General features: G+C 41.5%; 2 protein-coding genes across 2 annotated transcripts in view; one reads left to right on the top strand and one right to left on the bottom strand.

The window, feature by feature from the left end:
- Positions 1 to 11146, top strand: part of LOC109472778 (ATP-binding cassette sub-family B member 7, mitochondrial-like) — a 20463-nt gene extending 9317 nt beyond the window's left edge. Inside the window, exons 10-16 of the mRNA XM_019772633.1 lie at positions 5630 to 5787; positions 6265 to 6428; positions 6996 to 7125; positions 8083 to 8254; positions 8688 to 8791; positions 9427 to 9552; positions 10036 to 11146. Coding sequence (XP_019628192.1) covers positions 5630 to 5787; positions 6265 to 6428; positions 6996 to 7125; positions 8083 to 8254; positions 8688 to 8791; positions 9427 to 9552; positions 10036 to 10194 — 1013 coding nt within the window. The 3' untranslated portion in view covers positions 10195 to 11146. The remainder of the gene's footprint in view (positions 1 to 5629; positions 5788 to 6264; positions 6429 to 6995; positions 7126 to 8082; positions 8255 to 8687; positions 8792 to 9426; positions 9553 to 10035) is intronic.
- A 1116-nt stretch (positions 11147 to 12262) lies between these two features.
- The window catches only part of LOC109472781 (zinc finger ZZ-type and EF-hand domain-containing protein 1-like), a 38971-nt gene continuing 28010 nt past the window's right edge, over positions 12263 to 23223 (bottom strand). Inside the window, exons 36-49 of the mRNA XM_019772637.1 lie at positions 20879 to 21094; positions 20350 to 20421; positions 19737 to 19898; positions 18883 to 19355; positions 18178 to 18351; positions 17768 to 17861; positions 17184 to 17348; positions 16618 to 16782; positions 16121 to 16228; positions 15613 to 15725; positions 14765 to 14891; positions 14071 to 14287; positions 13487 to 13551; positions 12263 to 13132 (exon numbers count right to left, since the gene is read on the bottom strand). Coding sequence (XP_019628196.1) covers positions 12995 to 13132; positions 13487 to 13551; positions 14071 to 14287; positions 14765 to 14891; positions 15613 to 15725; positions 16121 to 16228; positions 16618 to 16782; positions 17184 to 17348; positions 17768 to 17861; positions 18178 to 18351; positions 18883 to 19355; positions 19737 to 19898; positions 20350 to 20421; positions 20879 to 21094 — 2289 coding nt within the window. The 3' untranslated portion in view covers positions 12263 to 12994. The remainder of the gene's footprint in view (positions 13133 to 13486; positions 13552 to 14070; positions 14288 to 14764; positions 14892 to 15612; positions 15726 to 16120; positions 16229 to 16617; positions 16783 to 17183; positions 17349 to 17767; positions 17862 to 18177; positions 18352 to 18882; positions 19356 to 19736; positions 19899 to 20349; positions 20422 to 20878; positions 21095 to 23223) is intronic.

Consider the following 23223-nt stretch of genomic DNA (forward strand, 5'->3'; position numbering starts at 1 on the left):
ATAATTCAGCCTTGGTATATTCACTTCATGGCTCATATTGTACCATTTCCAGCTATCATGGGGTGCCTTGGCCTGTTTTTTTTTGGTCGCTTCATATTTTTTCTGCAAAAATCTGAGAAACAACAAATTAAATTGATGTGGCCTAAGTTACAAGATGTGATGCAGAATAGAGCCTGCATAATTCATAACGTATGGGTATGACGTGTGCTCACTTTTCACCTCCATACCACCTAAGGAAGCTGTGTCTTAGTCAGGGAAGCTAAATTGGAAACTGACAATGCACTTGCAGATAGAACTGACCTATCCATTGACCGAGTATACAAATGTATGTGAACTCTTAGAACTCTGTCTAGGATGCACATATTTCACCAACAAAGGACAGTTCTACCAACAAATGCACGGCTGTGCGATGGGATCACCAGTTTCACCAATTGTTGTAAACCTGTACATGGAGAAGTTTGAAAACAAAGCCCTCAGCACTTACATGTACAATGACATGTACACTCCCCCTGCCAACTGGTTTTGATATGTAGATGACACTTGGTGCAGATTGAAAAAGAGGGTAGCTGTTGATTTCTTTGACCACATCAACCAGATCAGAATGAGATAGATGACAACATCAAGTTCACACAGGAGCCAAGTCATGAAAACATGCTCCCTTTCCTAGACACCAAAACTATTGTAGAGAGACATTGAAAGAGTACAGAAGCGAGTACTACGCATAATCTCTTGTGGAGGCAAACGGACTGTGCCAAAACTCCCTTCCCTCAAGGAAAGGAGGGAGTTGGCGGCCATTACCCTACTAAAGAACATGATGAAACCAGAACATCCACTTCACGAACTGGTTCCACCTCAGAGACTGGCATCCACGGGGCGTAAACTGAGAAACCATGACAACATCAGCCTTCCCTTGGCCAGAACAGAGCGGCTCAGAAAATCATTTTTGTACACCGCTGTCAGACTGTACAATGAGACTTTGTAATAATCTGTTATTTCGTGCCCATTTCAAGTATAGACTATTGTATCCGAATGAATGTGTCTTTTAATGCCATTCTTTCAGAATTGTTTTAATTCGCTCAAATGTCGCAGCTACAAATATATCTATTTTAAAGATTATGAATGATTGAAAAATGTTTTTAAAATGTACATATACTGCAAATTTTAGTATTTGAAGTTAGAATGTTGTAAGTAATAATTTTAATTTAACGTATTTTTTGAAATGTAATAAGATAGTCTAACAATTTGTAACGTGTTCGCTACTTGTGTACAGATCTCGACCTCACAATTCAGCCGTGAGGCTGCGATGGGTTTTGGTTTTCAATAAACAATAATTGTAGGGGAAGATGGTAACCTTCCTTTTGAAGTGTACAGGAAACCGACCCGCACTGAACAATACCTGGCCTTTGATTCCCACCACCTTTTGGAACACAAACTAGCAGTGATCAAAACTCTCTTCCATCGTGCAAACAACATTATCACTTCAGACCAAGCCAAAACGGACAAACATAGACACCTCCGAGATGCCCTGGCTAAGTGTGGCTACCAAAACTGGACTTTCAACAAAGTGCTCAAACCTTCGGATCAGTCTAAAAAAAACACAGAAGTGCAGAACATTGACCAACAACAACAAGGTCAACATCACTATTCCGTATATCCAAGGAGTATCTGAGAAACTCCGACGGATCTTGCAAAACTTCAACATAGCCAGGCACTAACTTCAAACCTCACTCAACCCTCAGACAAAAAATAAAATGTTATTTAAAGACTCAAATGTGAGGAGTCCTATTGTAACAACACCTACATCGGAGAGACCAGTCGGCCGCTGTAAGGTACAAGGAACATTGCAGACCTAGTGCTAACGGCTACTCCTCAGCCATCTTCAACCACCCACAACACAACCAGGGTCACTCTTTCAAACTCGAGTCCACGGATATCTTAGACCGCGAAACACGGGAACGGGGTGTTAAAGAGGAAATATATGGAAGAATGTACAACCCCACCCTCAACAGGGAAGGGGGACTATGGGTAGATCTCTCAGGCATTTGATTTTGTTGCTCCCTGTCCCAAGGACAGACAACACTTTTTGATACCGTTTTGGCTAAAGGGTATCGAAATAAAGAGATTAAAGAGAGAGAGAGAGCAAGGAAACTGTCACCACCAAATTATACTATCCAAAACAAAATCAATGCATTCTCACCGGTGGAACGTAGCCTGCCCTTAAAAGGATGTAAGATGGCTAAGCAGCACGCGTCTCTGGTGTCGCTTGTGACTACCGGTAGAAGGAGGCAGGAGGTAGACGCACTCGATCGGGAAGCCTGCCAGTTCTGAGTGCGCGAGGAAAATTTCACCACCGAAATATGATAATAAATATGCTCCTCCTCTGCTTTGTGTAACACAAGAGCTGGCCAATGATTGGATGCCTGGAGCTTTTTCGGACCCATATTCATGATATTTTGTTACCATTGGCAACAGCACATTTACGTACACCAGGCAAATGTCACAATAGATAGTAAATGAAGTAGATTGTTGCCTCAGGGCCTTTTCCTGCCACATAATTGGGAATCTACGCTGGTTTCATTATGAAAGATGCCCTAAATTCTTTCATCTCTTCAGCACCACAGTTATGAAAGGGCCTATCCTGTTTCATCTTTAATCATATCACCAGTCCTTTTATTCAATACGTTTTCATGTTGAAGTGGGGGATGGTTGTGTCTAGTAGGGGCTCTCCATTGTAAACTTTTCACATGAAGTCAATGACTGGGCTGATATTTAGCAGGTAGCCAGCCAATGGGCTACTTCTGTGAGCTTCTGATAATCTGCATGATCATGAGTCTTTCCCCCGATTTTCATGATTCCAGACATTCATATTAGGGAGTTACTACTAAGTAAAGTGAGAGTCTGGTTTATTATCAAAATTAAAGACAAGTCACATGGCAGCCAACAGGCTGAATTGACAGACTCGTGTACAAATTGGCAGGCAATATTGGTTCGCTTAATAAAAATATCTAAAATCGTTAAAATCGTAATTCAGATAAAAGCAATATTTAGTATGAGGAACATTACTGGGTGTCTCCCCCAGAAGCACCGAACTACAAAAAGTCGCTCCGAGTGTGCAGTTATGTCATACAATAAAGTAACTACTTGTTACACAATATGCAACATCATAGGCATGTTGTAAAAGTAAGTGTGCCTGATACATGGAGGAGACTTTTTTGGCTTTTTATTTATTAGTAGGGTACATGATTGTTGTGTAAGTACATGTACCACGTGTACAGGATATGGGAGAAATTATATATTATTAAACCCTTGTCAACTGATGAGTTGGCAGTGGACAATAAGAGCTTATGTTTAACTGGTGAAGCTTAGGGGTGGGTACCGGTATAGAAAATTCAGGTCCAGGTCCGGATCAGGTTCAGAGGATCAGGTCCAGGTCCGGACCTGAACCGGACCTGATTATTGTACAGTAGTATAGTATATCATATTTTGGCAAGCGAGACTCTTCGTGTACACGACACGGCCGTACATGAGGCCGCTTTTCCCGATGAATAATACGGCTGAAATGCCAGCACATCCACAAATAATTTGATCAAACACTTAATTGCTGCGATCTAAACTGTTACAGGGTTCTCTTAGCGGGGGTTGTTTATTGTTTTGGTTGGTAAAACATAGGGTAAAATACGCTAAAAATTTAGCCACGCCGCGGTCCACACTTCCGGGTTAAGTGACAACAAAATCACGTCGAAAACGCTAAAAATCCGCATAGAAGCATATATTTTCTCCAAAGATTCTTGAAACTATGCATTTCTTCACTAGAATATCGATGTGTGGTTGTGGAAAATAGAATTTTAGCGCCGATATCGAACAAAGAAAAGTTGTTTACACGCGCGTCGGCTTGCTCAAGTCTGCCGCTACGCTGCCAGCACCGGGCGCAACAACCAATCAGAGATGCGAAATGCCGACACGTGACGCGGGATTGCGTCACAGTCTGAACAATGGGGGAGGGCTCGCCGTGCACGAAATGTTTTTGCGTCAATATTCAGCGCCGTGTTTCAAGAGATTAATACCGGGAAACATTTTTTTCTTGTTTTTGAACGCATAAACATGGATTTAGGCTGATCTAGTATGATTCAGGGTTATTTTTTTTACCTGCCATGGCCAGATTATCTAAAGATGTGTGTGTTGTGTGTACAATCTACAGAAAGAGAAATGTACATCAGGTCCGGTCATCCGGTTTTCACGTTTCGGTTTTTTGGACTCGGTTCTTGAGTGTTGTTCCGGTCCAAACCGGTCCGACTGAACCGGTACCCACCCCTAGTGAAGCTGATTCTGTTCATCATCAGCCTGAAGGATAGACTTGGGCAGGGAATGTGAAGTTTGTTGTACTTTTGTTGACAGGAAGAATCTAAAAGGCAGACTGTGGATGCAAGATATGTTACAAGAGAAGAAAACCACAGTGCGTTGTCACTCATTTCTTTGCTGAGTGTCAGTCCACATTAGCTGTTGTCTGTTGGTGTTGAAGTGGCAAAAAGATGTTATCGTATTGATTCGCATTAGTCATATTGTACATGTACATGTATGTCCACTCTTTCTACAAAGTTTGAGAAAAGTTCTCTTCCTGTCTTGAAGGACTAGAAAAAGCGTAATGGAGGAAAATGTCACCACCAGAATGTGATATGTTCTTCCTCTGCTTTGTGTAACACAAGAGGCAGCTAATGAGTAGATGCTTGGAGCTGCCATGACGCAGAAGTGGGAAGGCTGTGAGTTCTGAGAGGGTGGTGAAAATGTCACCACCAGAAAGCTATAATTATGCACTCTTCTTCTGGCTAATATGCGCTTCTTTTGCTTTGTGCACGTGTATAACACAAAAGCCGGCAATGATTGCAATTGGTTGCCTGGAGCTTCTCCGGATCCATATCTATGACGTTTTGTACATGTACGCACACCACGCAAAGGTCTTTGATGAGAGGATGGGGAAAATGTCACCACCAGAAAGCAATCATTATGCTCTTCTTCTGGCTAATATGTACAATCATGTAACACAAGAAGCTGGTAATGATTTGATGCCTGGAGCCTGAATAAAATAACCATGTCTGACTAAAACTTTAGAAAAGTGACATCAAAAGAAAACAGACTATGCCAGAGGATTCCGGTATCATGAATATGCTGCTGAGGAGATGAAAGAAATGTTATATCCTGTTTTTTTATCTTTTATCATTATCAAGACTTGTTAACTGTGTTTTTACACTTCTTACAAAGTTTGGGAAGCAGGTACTTTGACAGTAGGAGATCTGGTGATGATGATTATCCTTTAAGTTCTATTTCAATCAGCTCTTCCTCCCTGTAAACTTCCTGGGTTTTCAAAGAGGTTAAAGAAATTACTTCTGATCAATGATGGAGAATGTTTAAGACTACATTGAATCGTAACAGTTTCTATTGTCCAACTGCAGGTACCATGACAGTAGGAGACCTTGTGATGGTGAACGGGCTGTTGTTCCAGCTCCCCCTCTCCCTAAACTTCCTGGTCTCCTAGATAGGTCAAAGCAATTATTCCAATAATCAAGAATGTCCAAGAAACTCTTAGACTATTAAAAGACTATATTCAGTTGGTCTCTATTTTCCCCCTATACAGGCACTATGACAGTAGGAGACCTTGTGATGGTGAATGGGCTGTTGTTCCAGCTCTCCCTCCCTCTAAACTTCCTTGGCTCAGTGTACAGAGAGGTGCGACAGTCCCTCATCGACATGCAGACCATGTTCAGCCTCCTCAGTCTGGATACAAACATCAAGGTCAGCACTGGGCTGTTTTTTTTTCCTCACATAGTTGTCTAAACATTGGGCAAAAGTAATAAAACACATACAAGACGTCACGTCAACAAAAACAAGAAAACAACAAATGAAGAGAAAAGAATTGCATAATGAGCTGGATGGAGTGTACAAATCAAAACCAATGAAGTACAATGACTTTGATTTAACTATTTTAAGTGCTATATGTTGATGAAACGTCATTGTGAAGGAAGTTATCAAAGCTGAATGACAGACTTTTGGAGAATGAAATTTGTTTACCTCTAGGCCCCAGGCCCCAGCTTTGCAGATATCAGTAACACCATAACTTGTCTTTCCCTACATGTTAGTCTAAAATCCAGGCTCCAGCCCTGCAGCTCTCAGTAACACAGTAACTTGTCTTTTTCTGCATGTTAGTCTAAAATCCAGGCTCCAGCCCTGCAGCCATCAGTAACACCATTTACTTGTCTTTTTCTATGTTAGTCTAAAATCCAGGCCCCAGCACTGCAGCTATCCCCAACAGAAGCCACCATCAGGTTTGAGGATGTGTTTTTCGAGTACCAGAAGGGGCAGGAGATCCTAAAGGGCCTGAGTTTTGAGGTTCCTACAGGGAAGAAGATTGCCATTGTTGGAGGCAGTGGGTCAGGGTGAGTCTCAAACAGTTACATTAATTGTTACATGTTAGTGATCAGAAATGTTGAAAAAAAAATTAATGTAGAACTTCCTGATACTGCAAGACAAGAGCACACTGTCCTATCTGGTAGACCTATTTGAGAGGTGAGAGTACATAATTTACTGTATTCAATAAGTTACAGAGATTTAGCATCATAAATAAGCTGTGAGAGGAGCACGCTGTCCTATCTGGTTTGAAATGTTTAGTCTATGTACATCGTGTACATGTAATACATTTTATTGTTTTTAATTGTAAATCATACTTTACTTCAGCCATAAAGGCTGACCTTCTATCATCTGTCATGATAACAATGATATATATTAAATAAACCATTAATTCATTCAAGTTTTTTTAAGATGACCATATTAATCTGACTATACATGTACAATGTAATAGCACTGGAAAAACTACCAAGATTCAATGATTTTACGGATGTTGTATGCATGTTGAATTTTATCTGATCGTGTTAGACATTTGAACTTAGCCTTCTGTGAAAGATTTGGGAACCTTTCTTCACTCTCTCGCTGTCTGCCTACTTCAGGAAGTCGACGATCGTGAGACTACTGTACAGATTTTACGACCCAATGGGGGGTCGGATCACAGTGGGAGGACAGGACATCAGGGACATCACAGTGGACAGTCTGAGGAGCCACATCGGGGTGGTACCACAGGTAGGATGGAGCCTGATTGATTGATTGATTGATTGTGTGACCCAATGAGAGGACAGGACATTCTCGACATCACAGTGGACAGTCTGAGGAGTCACATTGGGGTGGTGCCACAGGTAGGGTGGAGCCTGATTGATTGATTGATTGGTTGATTGATTGATTGATTGTGTGAGCCAATGGGAAGTTCGACATTCGGGACATCACAGTGGACAGTCTGAGGAGCCACATTGGGGTGGTGCCACAGGTAGGGTGGAGCCTGATTGATTGATTGATTGATTGATTGATTGATTGATTGATTGATTGATTGATTGTGTGACCCAATGAGAGGACAGGACATTCGTGACATCACAGTGGACAGTCTGAGGAGCCACATTGGGGTGGTGCCACAGGTAGGGTGGAGCCTGATTGATTGATTAATTGATTGATTAATTGATTGATTAATTGATTGGTTGATTGAACCAATGGGAGACACATCGGGGTGGTACCACAGGTAGGATGGAACCTGATTGATTAATTGATTGATTGATTGATTGATTGATTGATTGTGTGAGCCAATGGTAGACACATCAAGGTGGTACCACAGGTAGGATGGAGCCTGATTGATTGATTGATTGATTGATTGATTGATTGAGGTTTGATCCTAGGGTCAGCTTGGACTTCTTGTGATCGATGAGGAATGTCGTTTCTGATGGTGACGTAAAACCGACGGCCGTGTGTATGAGGGAGCTTCAGACATCAACCTTAAGCACCTATTAGTAAATAACCTCTGCATGTACGTGTACAAGAGCCCAGCACACTTATTAAGAATAGTAGGGTGACCCAATGTAGTTTGCTATAAGGATGAGCTATTATATATAGTGAACCTGAATTGCACTACAAAGAAGTACAAGGTATACTTGGAAAAGCATATATCATACTTTACCTCAGTCGGGGATCACTGGTTTACCCTTGCTTCCACAGGACTGTGTGTTGTTCCACAACACCATCTTCTACAACCTGCAGTATGGGAACATCCAGGCCCCAGCAGACGAGGTGTTGAAGGCTGCCCAGATGGCAGAACTGCACAGCAGCATCGTCAGGATGCCACAGGGGTACGACACTCAGGTGGGGGAGCGGGGACTCAAGCTATCAGGTACTGTGGTAAAATTTTTAAATAGTTGGCAAGTTATGGCAAGAGATCAGTAAGGAAGTACGTAACTGTGTATGAAAGCTGATCTGTGTCACTTTCAACTTTACAAATAAAGTACGATGTCATGTAAGTTTGCAAGGTGGTCATTGTTTGTGCACATTAGGTACATGTACAGCCACATTTTTCTTCTCCAAACACTTAAAGGTCAATGACCTGGACCAGACGTCTGTCACCATGGTAACTGGTGCTGTAGCAGACACTGTGTAGTGTTTGTTGCAGGACAGAGTTGGAGGGGCTGGTCACCAATATACTATTGTTATGATTATGTCTGACAATCATATAATACAGCAGATTGTTAGGCTAGAACATGATGCATTTGCTTTGAAAACGTTACCTTTCTAGTTTAGCAATCTTATTTCTGTTTCTGTCCGACCAGGAGGAGAGAAGCAGCGTGTTGCGATCGCCAGGACCATACTGAAGGACCCGCCTATCATCGTGTATGACGAGGCCACGTCATCGCTAGACTCCATCACTGAACAGGTGGGTTTTAAAACCCTTGTCCTGCAGAGCCCAACAATTGTTGTTTTGCACATACAGTACCATCTATATAGCACTCTGTATAGGTACGATTTGGGGGTATTTCTCGTGCAACGCATCACACCGCAGCAAAATGCAACGAATGTGAAAGAAACTATGCCACCGGCGGGCAAAAAAAGTCGGGGGTCTATGACCTAATTAAGATGTGAAATTATTGAAAAATGTTGTGTACAAAATGCCAGCAGGACAAGAGCTAACCTTTTAAATGCTGCCTCTTGGCTCTTAAGCAAGGTCAGACTTGGTGCCAAAAGGCTACCCTTAAGCAGAGAAAAATAACTGTTAACCTATTCACTGGACTTCATCACTTAACTGTTGGTGTGGCCATATAGATATAATTAGGAATGTGTTTTGTTTGCCCAAACACAGGCCATCATGACTGCCCTGTTTCTAGTTACAGTTACTGTATATATATATATAATATTACATGACTGTATATATATATATTAATGATGATGTTTTCCCTGCCCACAGGCCATCATGACTGCCCTGTTTCTAGTTACAGTTACTGTATATATATATATAATATTACATGACTGTATATATATATATATTAATGATGATGTTTTCCCTGCCCACAGGCCATCATGACTGCCCTGCAGAGTGTGACGAAAGGCCGGACGTCGATCTTCATCGCACATCGCCTCTCGACGGTGGTGGACGCTGACGAGATCCTGGTACTTCAGGATGGGAGGGTGGCCGAGCAGGTGAACTTTGAACTTTATGTTACATTTAATTTGTTACATTACAACACTATCAGGAATGTGAGTCAAAGAGGGGACAACGTCTTGTAGACAATAAACATAGGTCTTACAATCAAAGATATGTATCGACGATTATGGAGCATATATATGACATTGTACATTTTCAAATCTACTTTTTACGCCTCCCACTTTCCCTAACTTGAAATGCTTTATAATAATAAATTTAAATTTGTTAACTATTTTATATTACATACAATGCCCACTGTTTTTATTATCTGTTTTTCATCCAATTTGTCATTTTAGACTTATATATAAAATTATACCTTTACTATCTATGTTACTAAAATTTTAAAAGTTATCTAGTAAAGGTTACAATTTTGTGAACAGTAGTAATACACATAATTCAGCTTTGGCTGCCAAGTGCCAACTGTGTTCTTGCAAAATTGCATTTGAAATAAACCATTATTATTATACATTGTTACACAGGGTCCGCACCATGAGCTGCTGAACAGGGAGGGCGGGCTGTACGCTAACCTGTGGATCAGCCAGCATCAGAGGGCCCTCGAGGACCAGAATAACAACAACGGACAGAAAGGTGCTGACGACAGCAATGGACCAGTGGATAGAGTTGAACAGAAAGTATGAGGAGACTCTTAGGTAGGGAAACAGTCCAAACTGTCCATTCAAGAGGGCACTTGGGGGAACCATAAAATCTGGACAAGAGGCGGTCTTACTGAGAGGCAAAGAAATGATAATTTCCATGGCTTAGCAGATATTTTGGTGCCTGGTTGAGTATCAGAACAACAAAAATGGACAAAGGGTGCTGACGAGAGCAACGAAAATGGAGTCATGGGCAAAGTTGAGCAGAAAGTTTGAGGAGAGACACAGAAATAAATTTTAAGGTAACTACCTACTGTACGTGAACCAGAACAACAATGGACAAAAAGGTGCTGAAGACAGCAATAGACTAGTGAACAGAATTGCGCAGAAAGTTTGAGGAGAGGCACAGAAATAGATGATTGTTCGTCCATCGTTCAGCACAGAAGGAAACTACATGAACATGAACCAGTCAGAACACCAGTGGGCAGAAAAGTGCTGATGAGAGCTACGGACTAGTAGAGGAAAAGCAGAGGAATCCAAGAGACAAGCGGAAAGACTAAAAAAAAAAAGAAACTTGGAGAAAGAACCAGAAAGTAACTGTGCAAAAGTCTATAACAACACTGGCCATTTTGAATTTTGTATATGATTGTTTTCCTTTTATTTTTCAGTCATCTATAGGAGACATTGAATTTCATACATTGTACAGTCTATTTTCTGTACCTTATAAAGTTTTACGGCAAATTTTGAAATTGGAGCAGCAATGGCATCCAATGTTCTCATTTTATATTTAGATGAATGTTACATTTGGTAGACTTTTTGATGACTTAAAATCTGAGTTTATAAAAAAATCTGAACTGCCAACATTCTTAAGAAGAAAGAAGACAAATGAAATGAAGAGACAAATTTTGCATCAACACCTTTTAATATCAGAGACTAAATCTCCAATGTTTTATTTGTGGAAGTCCATCTTTACAAAAGATATTTCCACCAGTATGTAGCAAAGTATGTATAGTGTACACAATATACCTAAAGCAGCATAGTTTTCCCATCGAAACAAAAGAGTCAAAATTCATCACGAAAGCACAAACAAGGCAACAAACAAACTTCTAAGAGACCAGTCTGCTTGGTGTTCGTTCATTTTTCAAATTTACATGTCTCTGAAGCTGGTCATTCTTCACTCTTTCATATGACTCCTAATATATGATGTATGTCTAGCCTTTTTATGAAATTCAATACCATTCGTTGTACTGGCCATTATTCTGTATATTACATCATTTATTCTGTTACAGTTACTGACTGTAGCAATGGTTCTGCCTTTGTCTATTGCTTAGCTTTGGCATATACAGTTAGTACAATTACATGTAACAGCCTCTTTCCACTAAAGACTGGAACTACTGAGCAACCAAATATTAACAGATTGATCAAGAAAAAGAATAATTTTTTTGTACATTTTGTGTGTTTTTTAGTTGTCTTTTAAATAAAACCTTTGCATTGTACATCATATTCTAGTTATAATATTGACACAAAATCAAATTTTGGTTGCTCAGGCATTGCTTTCTAGTGTAAAGGGGCCGTGCTGCATTCAAATTCTCACAAGCAATTACTAGTACCATAACAGTACTTCAGTACTGTAACATTAGGTCTATAAATTATTTTACACCATTATACTATCTGCCATACTGCGGTAACTTCTCTTTGGCTTGTCTTGGGGTTGAAGTACCCAATATTTAACGTTTCACTTTAAGATATTCTTCCTTCAAAGCCTTATATTTTTCTGGATAGTACATTTTTCCTATCTAGCATACCAAGTTTAATATATATCAATGGCATTTGTAGAGTGTTACCAAACTTGCAATAAATCATGAGCAGCAAAAGACTTACTGTAAGAAGCAACACTTGAAGTGTACGAGTTTTTAAAAGAAAACATGGGTTTTGATATCAACATTCATTTGATTAATATGTACATATTCATGATGTACATAACAAATGTAAAGTAGCAAACGTAAACCTTATTGTGTTTAACATTATTGAGTTTTCAATAAATGGAAAAAAAGCATCTCTGTCACCTGTTGTAATGAATATTTTGTATACAACACCAGAAATATTACATACAACACAGAACAACTCTTAAAATGGTTCAACATGCAACACAATTAATTAGCCAGTGGCATACATAATAGAATTCCTCTGGCTCAAAAATAATACCAGTAAATAATTATTTATCAATAAGTCTTACGTATTTGATACATCTAAAGACTGCATTTTCCAAATTCAAGTTGATTGAGCTCTAACATAAATATGGCGACATGTTCAAATGCCTTGGGTAGAGGAGTGCATGGGTTTGAATCCCGCAGCATCACAGAACCTTTGATTCCCAAGGGGCTTGCTCCAAAGCCGAAGTAGCCTTCATCTGAGGACTAGCAATCGAATTTGTTTGGTGTAACTTAATATACAAATGACATGTACAAAGAAAGTTACAATCATGTAAAAGTACCTATTTCCCAAATCCAAGTTGTTCTATCATGTTGAAATGCCTTGGGTTAGAGGGGTGCAGGGTTCATCCAATGTGACTCAAATCAGTCTGCAGTGATGTTTGAATGGTACAGGAGTGCAGGGTTCGAATCCTGCAGTTACGGAGCCTTTGAAGCAGCAGGGGCCTGTTTTAAAGCCTCTATCTGTAGCCTATGTTCTCTATGAATTAAATTTGTGTGAACTGATCCTTTCTCCAATCAAACTTTTCAGCGTTCCATACTTCCATCATAAATATGGTACCTTGATTCTGCAGTAAACTGAATGCCTTGAGTAGAGTTACAATGCAGGAGTACAGGGTTCTAGTCCCACAGTGTCACGGAGCCTTTGGAGCAGCAGGGGCCTGTTCCACGGCGTCTGTAGCTTTGTTCTTGTACTTGATCGCCAGGCTGATGGCAGCCACGTTCCGGAGACCCTGGGCCGCACTCTTACGGAAGGCATCTTCATCCATCACCTGTGATATCAGGTACAAACTGTCAGTATTGGGCCAAAGCATGGGCACATCTAAGAAAGAGTGATATATTCATACAAATATTGTCTTCAGTTAACCATAATGTATTAGAAAAACTCTGTAAATTTGTAATACAAATGTCTATAAAGAAGAGAGAAGAAACATGTACAGTTTAGAATGTTACATGTAGATATAGATAGAGCATAGCATAGTTTGCCTAATCCTTGCTTCATTGTCTTAAACTTCATTATCATTGTCATTGTATACTGCGAAAGTTTAATATACAAGAAATCTGATCAATCAAGGAGAATAAGGTGTTTTAACAGTTATGTGAAACAAACATGCATAGTTATGTACCTGCAGAAGGTAGCTGTCTTCGATGCCCCACTCCATAGCCAGGTCTTCTGCTAGGATGAACAGTTCTGTCGGGAAAAGTGAACAGAAGTTGTTGACCACCCAATCAAAATCCTTCCAAGACCATTCTGTGGTGCATAGAGCAGCGCCCATCTCCATTTCCTTAGCCCTTGGCCACACAAACTGTGCAATTACTGACAGCAGGAGGCTAGTCCACTGGTAGTGGTGTGTGTTCAACTCCCAACTCCCATACACACAGGCCACTACAGCAGGGGGCTAGTCCACTGGTAGTGGTGTGTGTTCGACTCCCAACTCCCATACACACAGGCCACTACAGCAGGGGGCTAGTCCACTGGTAGTGGTGTGTGTTCAACTCCCAATTCCCATACACACAGGCCACTACAGCAGGGGGCTAGTCCACCAGTAGTGGTGTGTGTGTTCAACTACCAAATCCTAGTAACACTGCACATTTCACCACAAACCTGTGAGCGCCCTCTGTAGTGGAGGTAAGATGGTCGCCGACGAGTCAGTGTTATCAGGCATCGTAACTGTAGAGCTTCCACAAACAAACAAACAAACAAACAAACCTGTGAGAGCCCTCTGTAGCGGAGGTAAGATGGTAGCCGAAGAGTCAGTATTATCAGGCATCGTACTGTAGAGCTTCCACAGCGGCTTCAGCAGGCTGAGGTCAATGTCCTGGTCGGGCGGGGCGTTGCCATAGGAACGCAGCGAGCAGGCCGTCAGGATGCGCAGGAGCAGCTCCACGACCTTTAACCTCTGCTGGCTGGTCTGGCGACAGGCCACCTGGGAAAGATTGGCATGGTCATCTCCAAGCAGATATATCAAGCACATACAGTAGCATTTTACTACAGATTGTTACTACAACATGCTTATATATTACTCATTTGTATACTGGGCCTACTACCAGGACTTTGGGGGAAACCCCAGACCTAGAGGAACACCCCCAAAAGAAGGTGGGACCAAATAGTTAATGACACTGGATGGTCACTAAAGTTTTCAGAACAAAAGGATTAGGACTGTGCTGCCTGGAGGAGAAAAAGAAGAGGAGCAAGGGGCCAGTTCTGGCCTAAGCATTTATGCAGGCTACTATTTCAATTAAGCTACTCCACAGTTGCTTGATTGGCAAGTTGGAGAAGATTGTTAGCCAATCAGATTGCTACTAACCTGCACAAGCCACTCCCATAGCAGTTTGATTGACAGGTGAGAGAGCCAATCAGATTGCAGGTGGCAGAAAACACAGCCAATCAGATTGCTACTAACCTGCACAAGCCACTCCCACAGCAGTTTGATTGGCAGGTGGCAGAAGACGGTTGACTTGGACAGCAGGGTGTTGAGGATGACGTAACCTGTGTTGAACCTGCCACTTCTGCCTCCAGTCACAGTAAACCTACAACATGGGTGGTCAATTCATTACATATTAGGCAAAATGCTTCCACCAAAACCTCCCTTCCTAAAAACCTGACCTTTGATTTGGACTTGAATTTATGTTTCTATGGTTTCTGTACTTATGTTTATGTTCTGGTGTCTCATAAGCCCATATATGGGCTGGACAACAAAGAAAGGTCGCAAGAAAGAAAATAAAAAAATAATTATTTAATTAATTAATAACTTAATTCATTCATTCATTCACACAGTGTTATCAGACTGGAAAAAGGTGCTTTCAGTAAAGGCTATGATTTCAGGAATGACTACAGAAAAGTGGATGTTATGTCTAATCAAATCAAATCAAATCAAATCAAATCTTTATTAAATATCAACATTGCAGACGTGCCGAGTACTTCGGGCACATCTGAATTGCATTGACATTTTACAAACATCATCACAATAGATTAAAAACATCATCATCATTTAAAAATCAACATCAAGAACACGTAGGTTAAAATAGTACAATTTCACTTTAAAATACAATATATATATACATGTCTAATACACATCACAAGTCTAACATAGCCATCTAAAAAAATTATATCACCTAAAAAATCATACCGGTAGCTACTGTTGAGTTATTGCAAAATACACTAAGATAATACTCTCCTCATTTGCTAACTTATTGCTGGATGAATTAAAAAAAAAGGAAATCAATAAAAAGGAAAGAAGACAGTGCTCACTTGAATCCCCATAGCTTGGAGGAGCTGTCCCCCTCAAACTTGTAGTACAGAGTGTCTCCCGGGATGTCAAACCCGGCCCACTTGTTGTGGGGCCCGCTGAACACATGGCGGTCCTGAGGAAATCAAAAGACAGACATATACACTCAGTCAGACATTTCAAACACTGTCATGTATGTATTTATTATTTCAGCTTTGTTGCAAACAGAAGAAGGGCTATGGGACAAGCCAGTTCACAGAGCAGTGTCCAACTTGATACAATGACAATGATGATAATCATACAATACATGAGCATCATACACAAAGGGCAAATATCGTACAAGAAGTCATCATAATCACTATGGTGGCTATTGGTGGCTCCAAGTCAACCCTGCAAATAATGCTGGCACATTTTGTTGTTTGTATTGTGTAATTCTGCAGATAGGTAATGATCTTAATATGGTGAAAGGAACAAAATCCATTTCCATATACATTGTATATTTAATTTAACTATTAAGACTAGAATACTGACCTGTTTGAGGTCCTTGCTGGATGACATGGCCAGCTCATCACAGTCCTCCTCTGTATGGCATTGTGGGTCGAACCTCACCGACAGGAACACAGCATTGGGGATGTGTACCTGGGAGGGAGGAACAGGTAAATGGGCAGGGTTTCTACTGACTTCATAAAAAATACAAACTGGTGCACTTGGGGGGTGGGGGTGGTACAGGTACAGGTAAACTGGCAGCCTTTCTACCGACTTAAACAGAAAATAACAGAAACACTGGTCTCTCAAATCTTGGAAATTAAGTCAATTTTTATTTCTGATAGGCGTCAGGTACCTTGTCAGTAATCTCAGTGTTAGACTTCTAAGGGTGTGCCGACTCTTTACCTGCATGTACAATGTAGTCTCAGAGGTTGGGTTGGTTGCTTCATGTTACCTTCAGACATGTCCCTTACATTGTACTTTTATAGGTAACTACATGTACATGTATAACTGTTACAGCTACTACGATAAGCGTCAGGTACCTTGTCAGTGATCTCAGTGTTAGACTTGTAAGGATGTGCTGACTCCTTAGTCTCTGTAGCCAGGTTGGTTTCCTCCATGAACTGACAGGTGGCCTTAGCGAACACAGCCAACATCTCTGATCCGCAGTGGGTCACCACGTTCTCTACTACCTGCTGGAAGTCATCCTGTCAACACAAAGTGATGATTAGTTATTGATAGTAAGCATTGTTTACAATGTATACCACAGAATGTACTGTTTAATTGTGTGTGCTAAAAGTCATTTTCAATTACTAAAAACTAGAACTGCAGTTGCTTGCATTTTTTTTTGGCACATTTTAATGTCATGATTTTTTGTGTGACAAGTGCATTGTAGCCCTTGCTGTCAGAAAAAAGTGGCAAGATCTTTGGCCTGCATTCAACTTTCTTTGAGACATCTGCAGTAGTTTGGATGTATTTGTAAACCCTAGCCCTAAAAGCTACAACAAATTAAGGTGTGACAGTGTAATTTTACGTACTATGTTTCATTTCATTATGGGTACTATGCATGTTACAAATGTGCAGTAAACATATCTAAAAAAATTCTGACCTTCTCAACAACTCTCTGCAGCAGGTCCAGCAGGCTGGCGAGGTGTGTCTCTAGCCCCGGCGGGAACCCCAGTGTCTCGCTCTTTATCGTGCTGCTCTCGGGCCAGTTGGCCAGCACCGAGCACAGCACGTGGCGCGCGTACAGGGTGGCAACCGCCATGTTCACCTGAAATGGCAACCAGGATGGTCAATACACACACACATCAAGTATATGATATTATATATAATACAACATGCACTCATTTCTTATTAGCTGGATGGTTTAGGTTGAGAACTAGGCTTGATCTCACAACAGTTCAGCACCAAGGACAGGCCTCATGAGCTAGATTCTAGTGAAAGATTAATGTTATAGGCATGTATCTGAACCTCTAACTTCTAAGTTTTTACCATGAAACATGGTCAATTTTTCAAACATGCCAAGATGTGGCTATAGAACCAATGGCTTGCAGACTTTTACAAAAATTGGATTGCCAGCCATTAAAACCGAATAATGTTCAGTGACTGTAGTTTTATCATAGATTCGATATGATTCATTATACTAGATAAACTACACCATCTACAGGTGTAACCTACACTACCCCTCACCTGATACAGGTATTTCCTTGAGGCTGCCTTCCCATGAGTCTGTACCTCCTTCTTCAGCAGTGCTGAGCTCTTAGACCTCTGCTGCTTCTCATAACTGTGGGGGGGAGGAATATACTTTAAGTCTAGTTGTTTAGACTAGATTATGTGTTTTTGCTGTTTCTTCTTCTTTTCTCAAAACAAATAAGATCAATGACCTGACCAGAGGATGTCACCATTGTAACTAATGTCATAGCAGACACCCTAAGGTGTAGGATTACATTTATGTAGCAAGTGGCAGGTCAGAGCTCCAGGGACTGGTCCCCCTATATATGTCACCATATGTCATTTAGACTTAATTTATATCATGTAACATTTTACCTCAATGATTTTTGATGGAGACATAAAGGAAAGAAAATCCTAAGACATCTCACCTGTCCCTGAGCTCAGCCTCGGACGTCTTGATGAGTTTCTCCCCGCAGGTGGAGGGTTCCTCCACAGCGACCAGGTGTGCCGAGGGCTTCATCGGGAGGGGGATGAACGGGATCACGCCTACGTCAGTCGCACGGCTCTCAAAATCCTCAGGAGTGTGCTCAACTTTTGGCTCCCTGCAATATGTTTGACAGTTATGTATAAGCATTGTGTGATTCTTGGTAAAAAGTGTCTTTAAATTTACAACCAAGAGTTAAAGGAATTCAATGAATTTTCAGGGCAATTCGTACAGTAATTGTGATGTCATTGGTTCATAATGTGCTGTAATATATATACAGTCTATCCCACAGCAAATCAGTAGGTTCAAAAATTTAGTAGGACTTCAAAACAGAGTGGTCCTTTAGAGATGTACCTTAGTTTTGTGCTCTTTTCAAATGTCCAAAATAGGAAAGAATGAACCCCGTGTTTTAGAGAGTGGTTACTTGTCAATTACATCAGGATTTCTAACTAACTAACTGATAGAATTGTTTCTGAAACCTTGTTATCTTTGTAAGTAAAACATGCATGCAAATGTACAGAAAATCACTGCAACTCATTCAAAAAGGCACATTTGCTGTGAGTGAGTGTGATGTAAAGTAAAAGAAAGAAAAAGAAAAAAAATGCACCCTTGAATCACCACACTAGACGGTACATGAGACAAAACCTACTCCGACGTCACTTGCCATTTTGCCGCCATCTTCCGGACCTCCTCCGATGCGTGGAAAGCGTCACCATCGAAACACTTCTGCACCTCATCCAGCAGGTCGTTGGTTTGCTTCCCGTGGAGCTCGTAGATCGCCCGCAGAATGGCCATCGGTGCTCCCAGCGCCTCGTGGGTGATCTGGAAGCAGATTTTCGTCGCTTCGTCCAATCCCTCGCACGGATCGAGCCCCTGCGCAACCGGCATGTCCGGGGTCACGTCCTTCGAGGCCGGGGTGGCCTCGGAATCCGAAGATGTCTCGGAAGATGCCTTCTCCTCGCTGTTGGGTTTCTCGGGACGGTACAGGGTGACACCGAGGACTTCGAGGTCCTTTAGGAGCCACTGGCGACTGAAGCCGGTGCCTTTGCTGGCCAGCTGCACCAGGGCGGGACACAGGCCCTGCTCTACCAGGTCCCGGGTGCACCTCCCGTTCTTATCATTCTGAAACGACATGTGGAGAACTTAATACATCAAACTCAGTGTTACAGTGTTACAAACTTATAAGAGACAAGATTTACTGCTGTGTTGCCACTGGACTAAAAACTGTTGAAAAGTTTTCATTTCATAATTATGCAGTGCTAAATAGCATTCACACGCAACACACATTAGGTGCTGAATTCACACAGGTAAACATGCCTGTTCTTGGTGCTGAAACCATCCACACACACGCACGTGCGCACGCAAACACACACATTGTATTGTCGCTAGTGCTGAACACCATCCACACAAACACCTGTCCTTGGTGCTGAACACCATACACACACACACACACACACACACACACACACACACACATACAGACACACACACAAACATACCTACCCTTATACAGAGCAGCACAGCCTTGAGTGTGAGTGCCAGTACCCAGACCCTCTCCACCCTGCTCCTGTCCTCCCGAGCCTCTACAAGCTCACGACTCACACCGGACAGGATCGTCAGCAGCTTGCCAAAACGCTCACCGTCAAGCACAGGCTCCTGCTGGACCTGCATGTTACAGATAAAATACAAAATTGAGTGAAATGTCATTGTTTGACAATTGTTCAAGGTACAATGTATGGCATTTTGTGCTGCATAACTACAAGCATATGTGACTAATCCAAAAGTTTTTTGAAAAAATATTTTCAAATACATGTGCTTTCTGGACCAGGTAAAATGATTTCTGTCTGGGAGAAAACTGTGACTAAACTACATTGTATGAGATTTCTGTTTCCTAGACTCTACACATATTTACTACCATGTAAATTCTAAGTGCTTCTTCGAGGAAGGTCTTGAAGAAACAAACTGGAGATTGTGGCTATGCGTGCAGGGAACAGTGGGAGGGAATTCTCTCAGGGAGATACCAAGTGCTGAAAGGAGCCTTGATCATCTTGATGATCACAAGGAATTATCCTGCCATGGCATAGGGACGAGAAAACAAAGTGGTATTGTTCCCAACCTGGTGGTCCAGCTGGTAATCCTTGACCGTCTTCCTCCTCCGTGACCTCACATCCATGACCATCACCTCACCCTAAGGAAAGAATGAATCACATGAGAATGGCTCTTTGTACAGTTTTGGCATTACTTTGGAGTTAAAAAACTTGCACAGGCCAAACAGTCCTGCTCTCTGGAAGTAAAGCTTGGAAATGAATGTTTTTCTTGATGAAGTTTTAGCTTGCCATGAAAGACAACCTTTCACTTACTTAATAGTTAACATTACAAAAAGAACAGATAAGTGTACAATGGGATGTCTATATACATTAGGTTTTATGTGATTTCCCCTTTGCCAAGTGAACAGTGGACCATGAGGTAATGTCGCATTGAAGGATCAAATAGTTAAAATACACAAAAAGTTGTGCACTACCTTCTCTGAGAAATGCTTTGCCCCATTCCAATACCGTGCCCTAGATACAATGGACTTGTCTAACAACCCACTGCCCCTGCAGCCTATAGAGGCTATGGGACTAATTGTTACAGTTATTCCCTACCTTCTCTGAGAAATGCTTGACGACCACAACAGGTTTGATGTCCCCCACATTGTCCTGCAGTGTGGCCTGTGATCCGGGGCACAGAACCTCCGGGAAACCCGCCATCACGAAAAGAGCAAACACATGGGACAGGGAGAGGTCTGTAGGCAGGCTGTCCAGACTCTTACTGAAGCGAGTGTTCAACAGGGGTCTCCACTGTTTGGTCTGGCATAGAGACTAGAAAATAATAAATTTGTTATTAGTAAGTATTAGTATACATGTAAGTATCGGCTATCATACAATCTAATACACTGTGTACATTTGTGTGTTAAGATAATGTTTTTACTAGTAGCAAGGAGGTTAAATAGCTGTTACGAACAGGGCAAACATGTGGGACAGCGAAAGGTCTGTTGGCAGGCTGTCCAGGCTCTTACTTAAGCAGTTGTTCAACAGGGGCCTTCACTGTTTGTTCTGCAGTTAAAGCTTTGTACCTATTATAGTAAACAAATTTTAGGTACAGGTACACGGGTTTAGGTACAGGACCGGATCTGAACCTGTACCTGTACTGTAGTGAACAATTCAACAAATTACATGATTGTAATATGTCCTTCCATAATGACAGAAATATGAAACAGCAAGCAGATTATATATATATTTGGACTGAGCAGAGTTCTTTGGACTAGTGCTTCTAGCCCTTCACTACTTAAACCTACACATCTGATATTATGTGAAAGGGTTCCCTGTCACCCAATGGATCATAATACCCCCCAGTGAGACCCTTCATGCTTCATTGAAAATGAAAAAATCTCGAAAGAAATCTCCAGATTTTTTAAAAATCTTGAAATATCTACTAGTAGATTGACCACTACCCCACCACTGCACGAGAAGTTGGATTTACCAAAGGTTGTAAATTCAGGTTATGTTTACTACGTACACAGTATCTGGCTTTATAACCATAGTAAATAAAGATAAATTGCAGTAATTTCTTTTACAACCCTTAAAAGTCTGGTATTATCGTACTTCACTTTAATTTACTGCCGTTGTAAAGTTCAGAAGTGTTTATAAAAAAAAAACAAAGTAAACATTACCCAAATCTACTGGCCCGGTAAATCTAAGTTTTTGTGCAGTGTGCACACTGCTATTTGCTTAAAGGGTTCACATTGGAATGTGACTGCCACGTATAAACTAAGCAGGAAGCAAAAACCATGGGCTCTGCACCGTCAAGTTTGAAGAGAGAAGTTCATGAAGAACTGTCCTGCAGCATCTGCCTGGAGCTGTTCACCAGGCCAAAAGTGCTGCCCTGTCAGCACACCTTCTGTCAGGACTGTCTACGGGACCATGCAGAGGTTCGGATGCCCTTCCAGTGCCCAAACTGTCGTCTACAGGTCAGGCTGCCACCCCAGGGGGTCGCAGGTTTGCCGGACAATCTCATGGCAGCCAACATGTGTGAGAAAGTCCGGAGGCAAGAAACCCTGCTAGAGGAAACAGAGAAGCAACCCCAGTCTGGAAACAGGTGCAGTTTTCACCCCTCAGAGGAAGTCAAGCTCTACTGTAAACAGTGTAACTTGCCAGTTTGTACTGAGTGTTGTGAAGAAAGCCATGATGGACATCCTACCACAGGCCTTAAAAAAGCTGCACAGGGAAGTAGATCTACAGTCCAGGCATTGATAAATGAGGGGAGGAACATTCTGGAAAGTTACTGTGGCTTCATCAGAGATTTGGGGTGAAAAGAGAAAACCCTGATTGAACAGAAACAGCAGAGAGACAACAGTATCATTCAGGCCTACAACCAAATGGTACAAAAACTCATAGACAGACAAGACCATCTCTTGTCTGAATCACAGGAAATTCACAGTGAGAACTTAGAGAAAACTAGAGTTCGGAGGTCTCATGCCTTCGACAGTGTGATATTGTTTTGGTGGGTGTTGTGTGTGTGTATAGTGTAGGTTTTTTTGAAGATGATAGTTATAGTGGCCAGAGAGTCTTTTTGTGAACGAAGCAACAGACTATTTCCCAAGCCTGTACCATGTCTTTCTACGGAACTACGGATCGTAGAATTCGGCAAAAAGGAGAGGAGAATAGGCCTGGGGAGTCTGGCCGCGAAAAGTTGTTTTCTTCCCTCCGATACGCGGTGATCCAAACTTCAAAACGGCAAAAGCTCCTTCAACTAAATTCTTCTTCTATGCAGCCAGTGTTGTTGAAGCGTGCGATGTCCAATACATTGAAAACAATTGCACTACAAAATCACACAAACTGGCCAATTGTTGTGATGGTATGTGGTATGTAAGATAAATGGGTTCCTTCCTGTGAGTTGCATCTCTCTAGCGGGCTAACTGACCCTTTAGCGGCAAACTATTCCCTTTTTT

This window comes from Branchiostoma belcheri, unplaced genomic scaffold (assembly GCF_001625305.1).
Source record: "Branchiostoma belcheri isolate BF01 breed outbred unplaced genomic scaffold, Haploidv18h27 scaffold281, whole genome shotgun sequence".
Classification (NCBI taxonomy): Eukaryota; Metazoa; Chordata; class Leptocardii; order Amphioxiformes; family Branchiostomatidae; genus Branchiostoma; species Branchiostoma belcheri.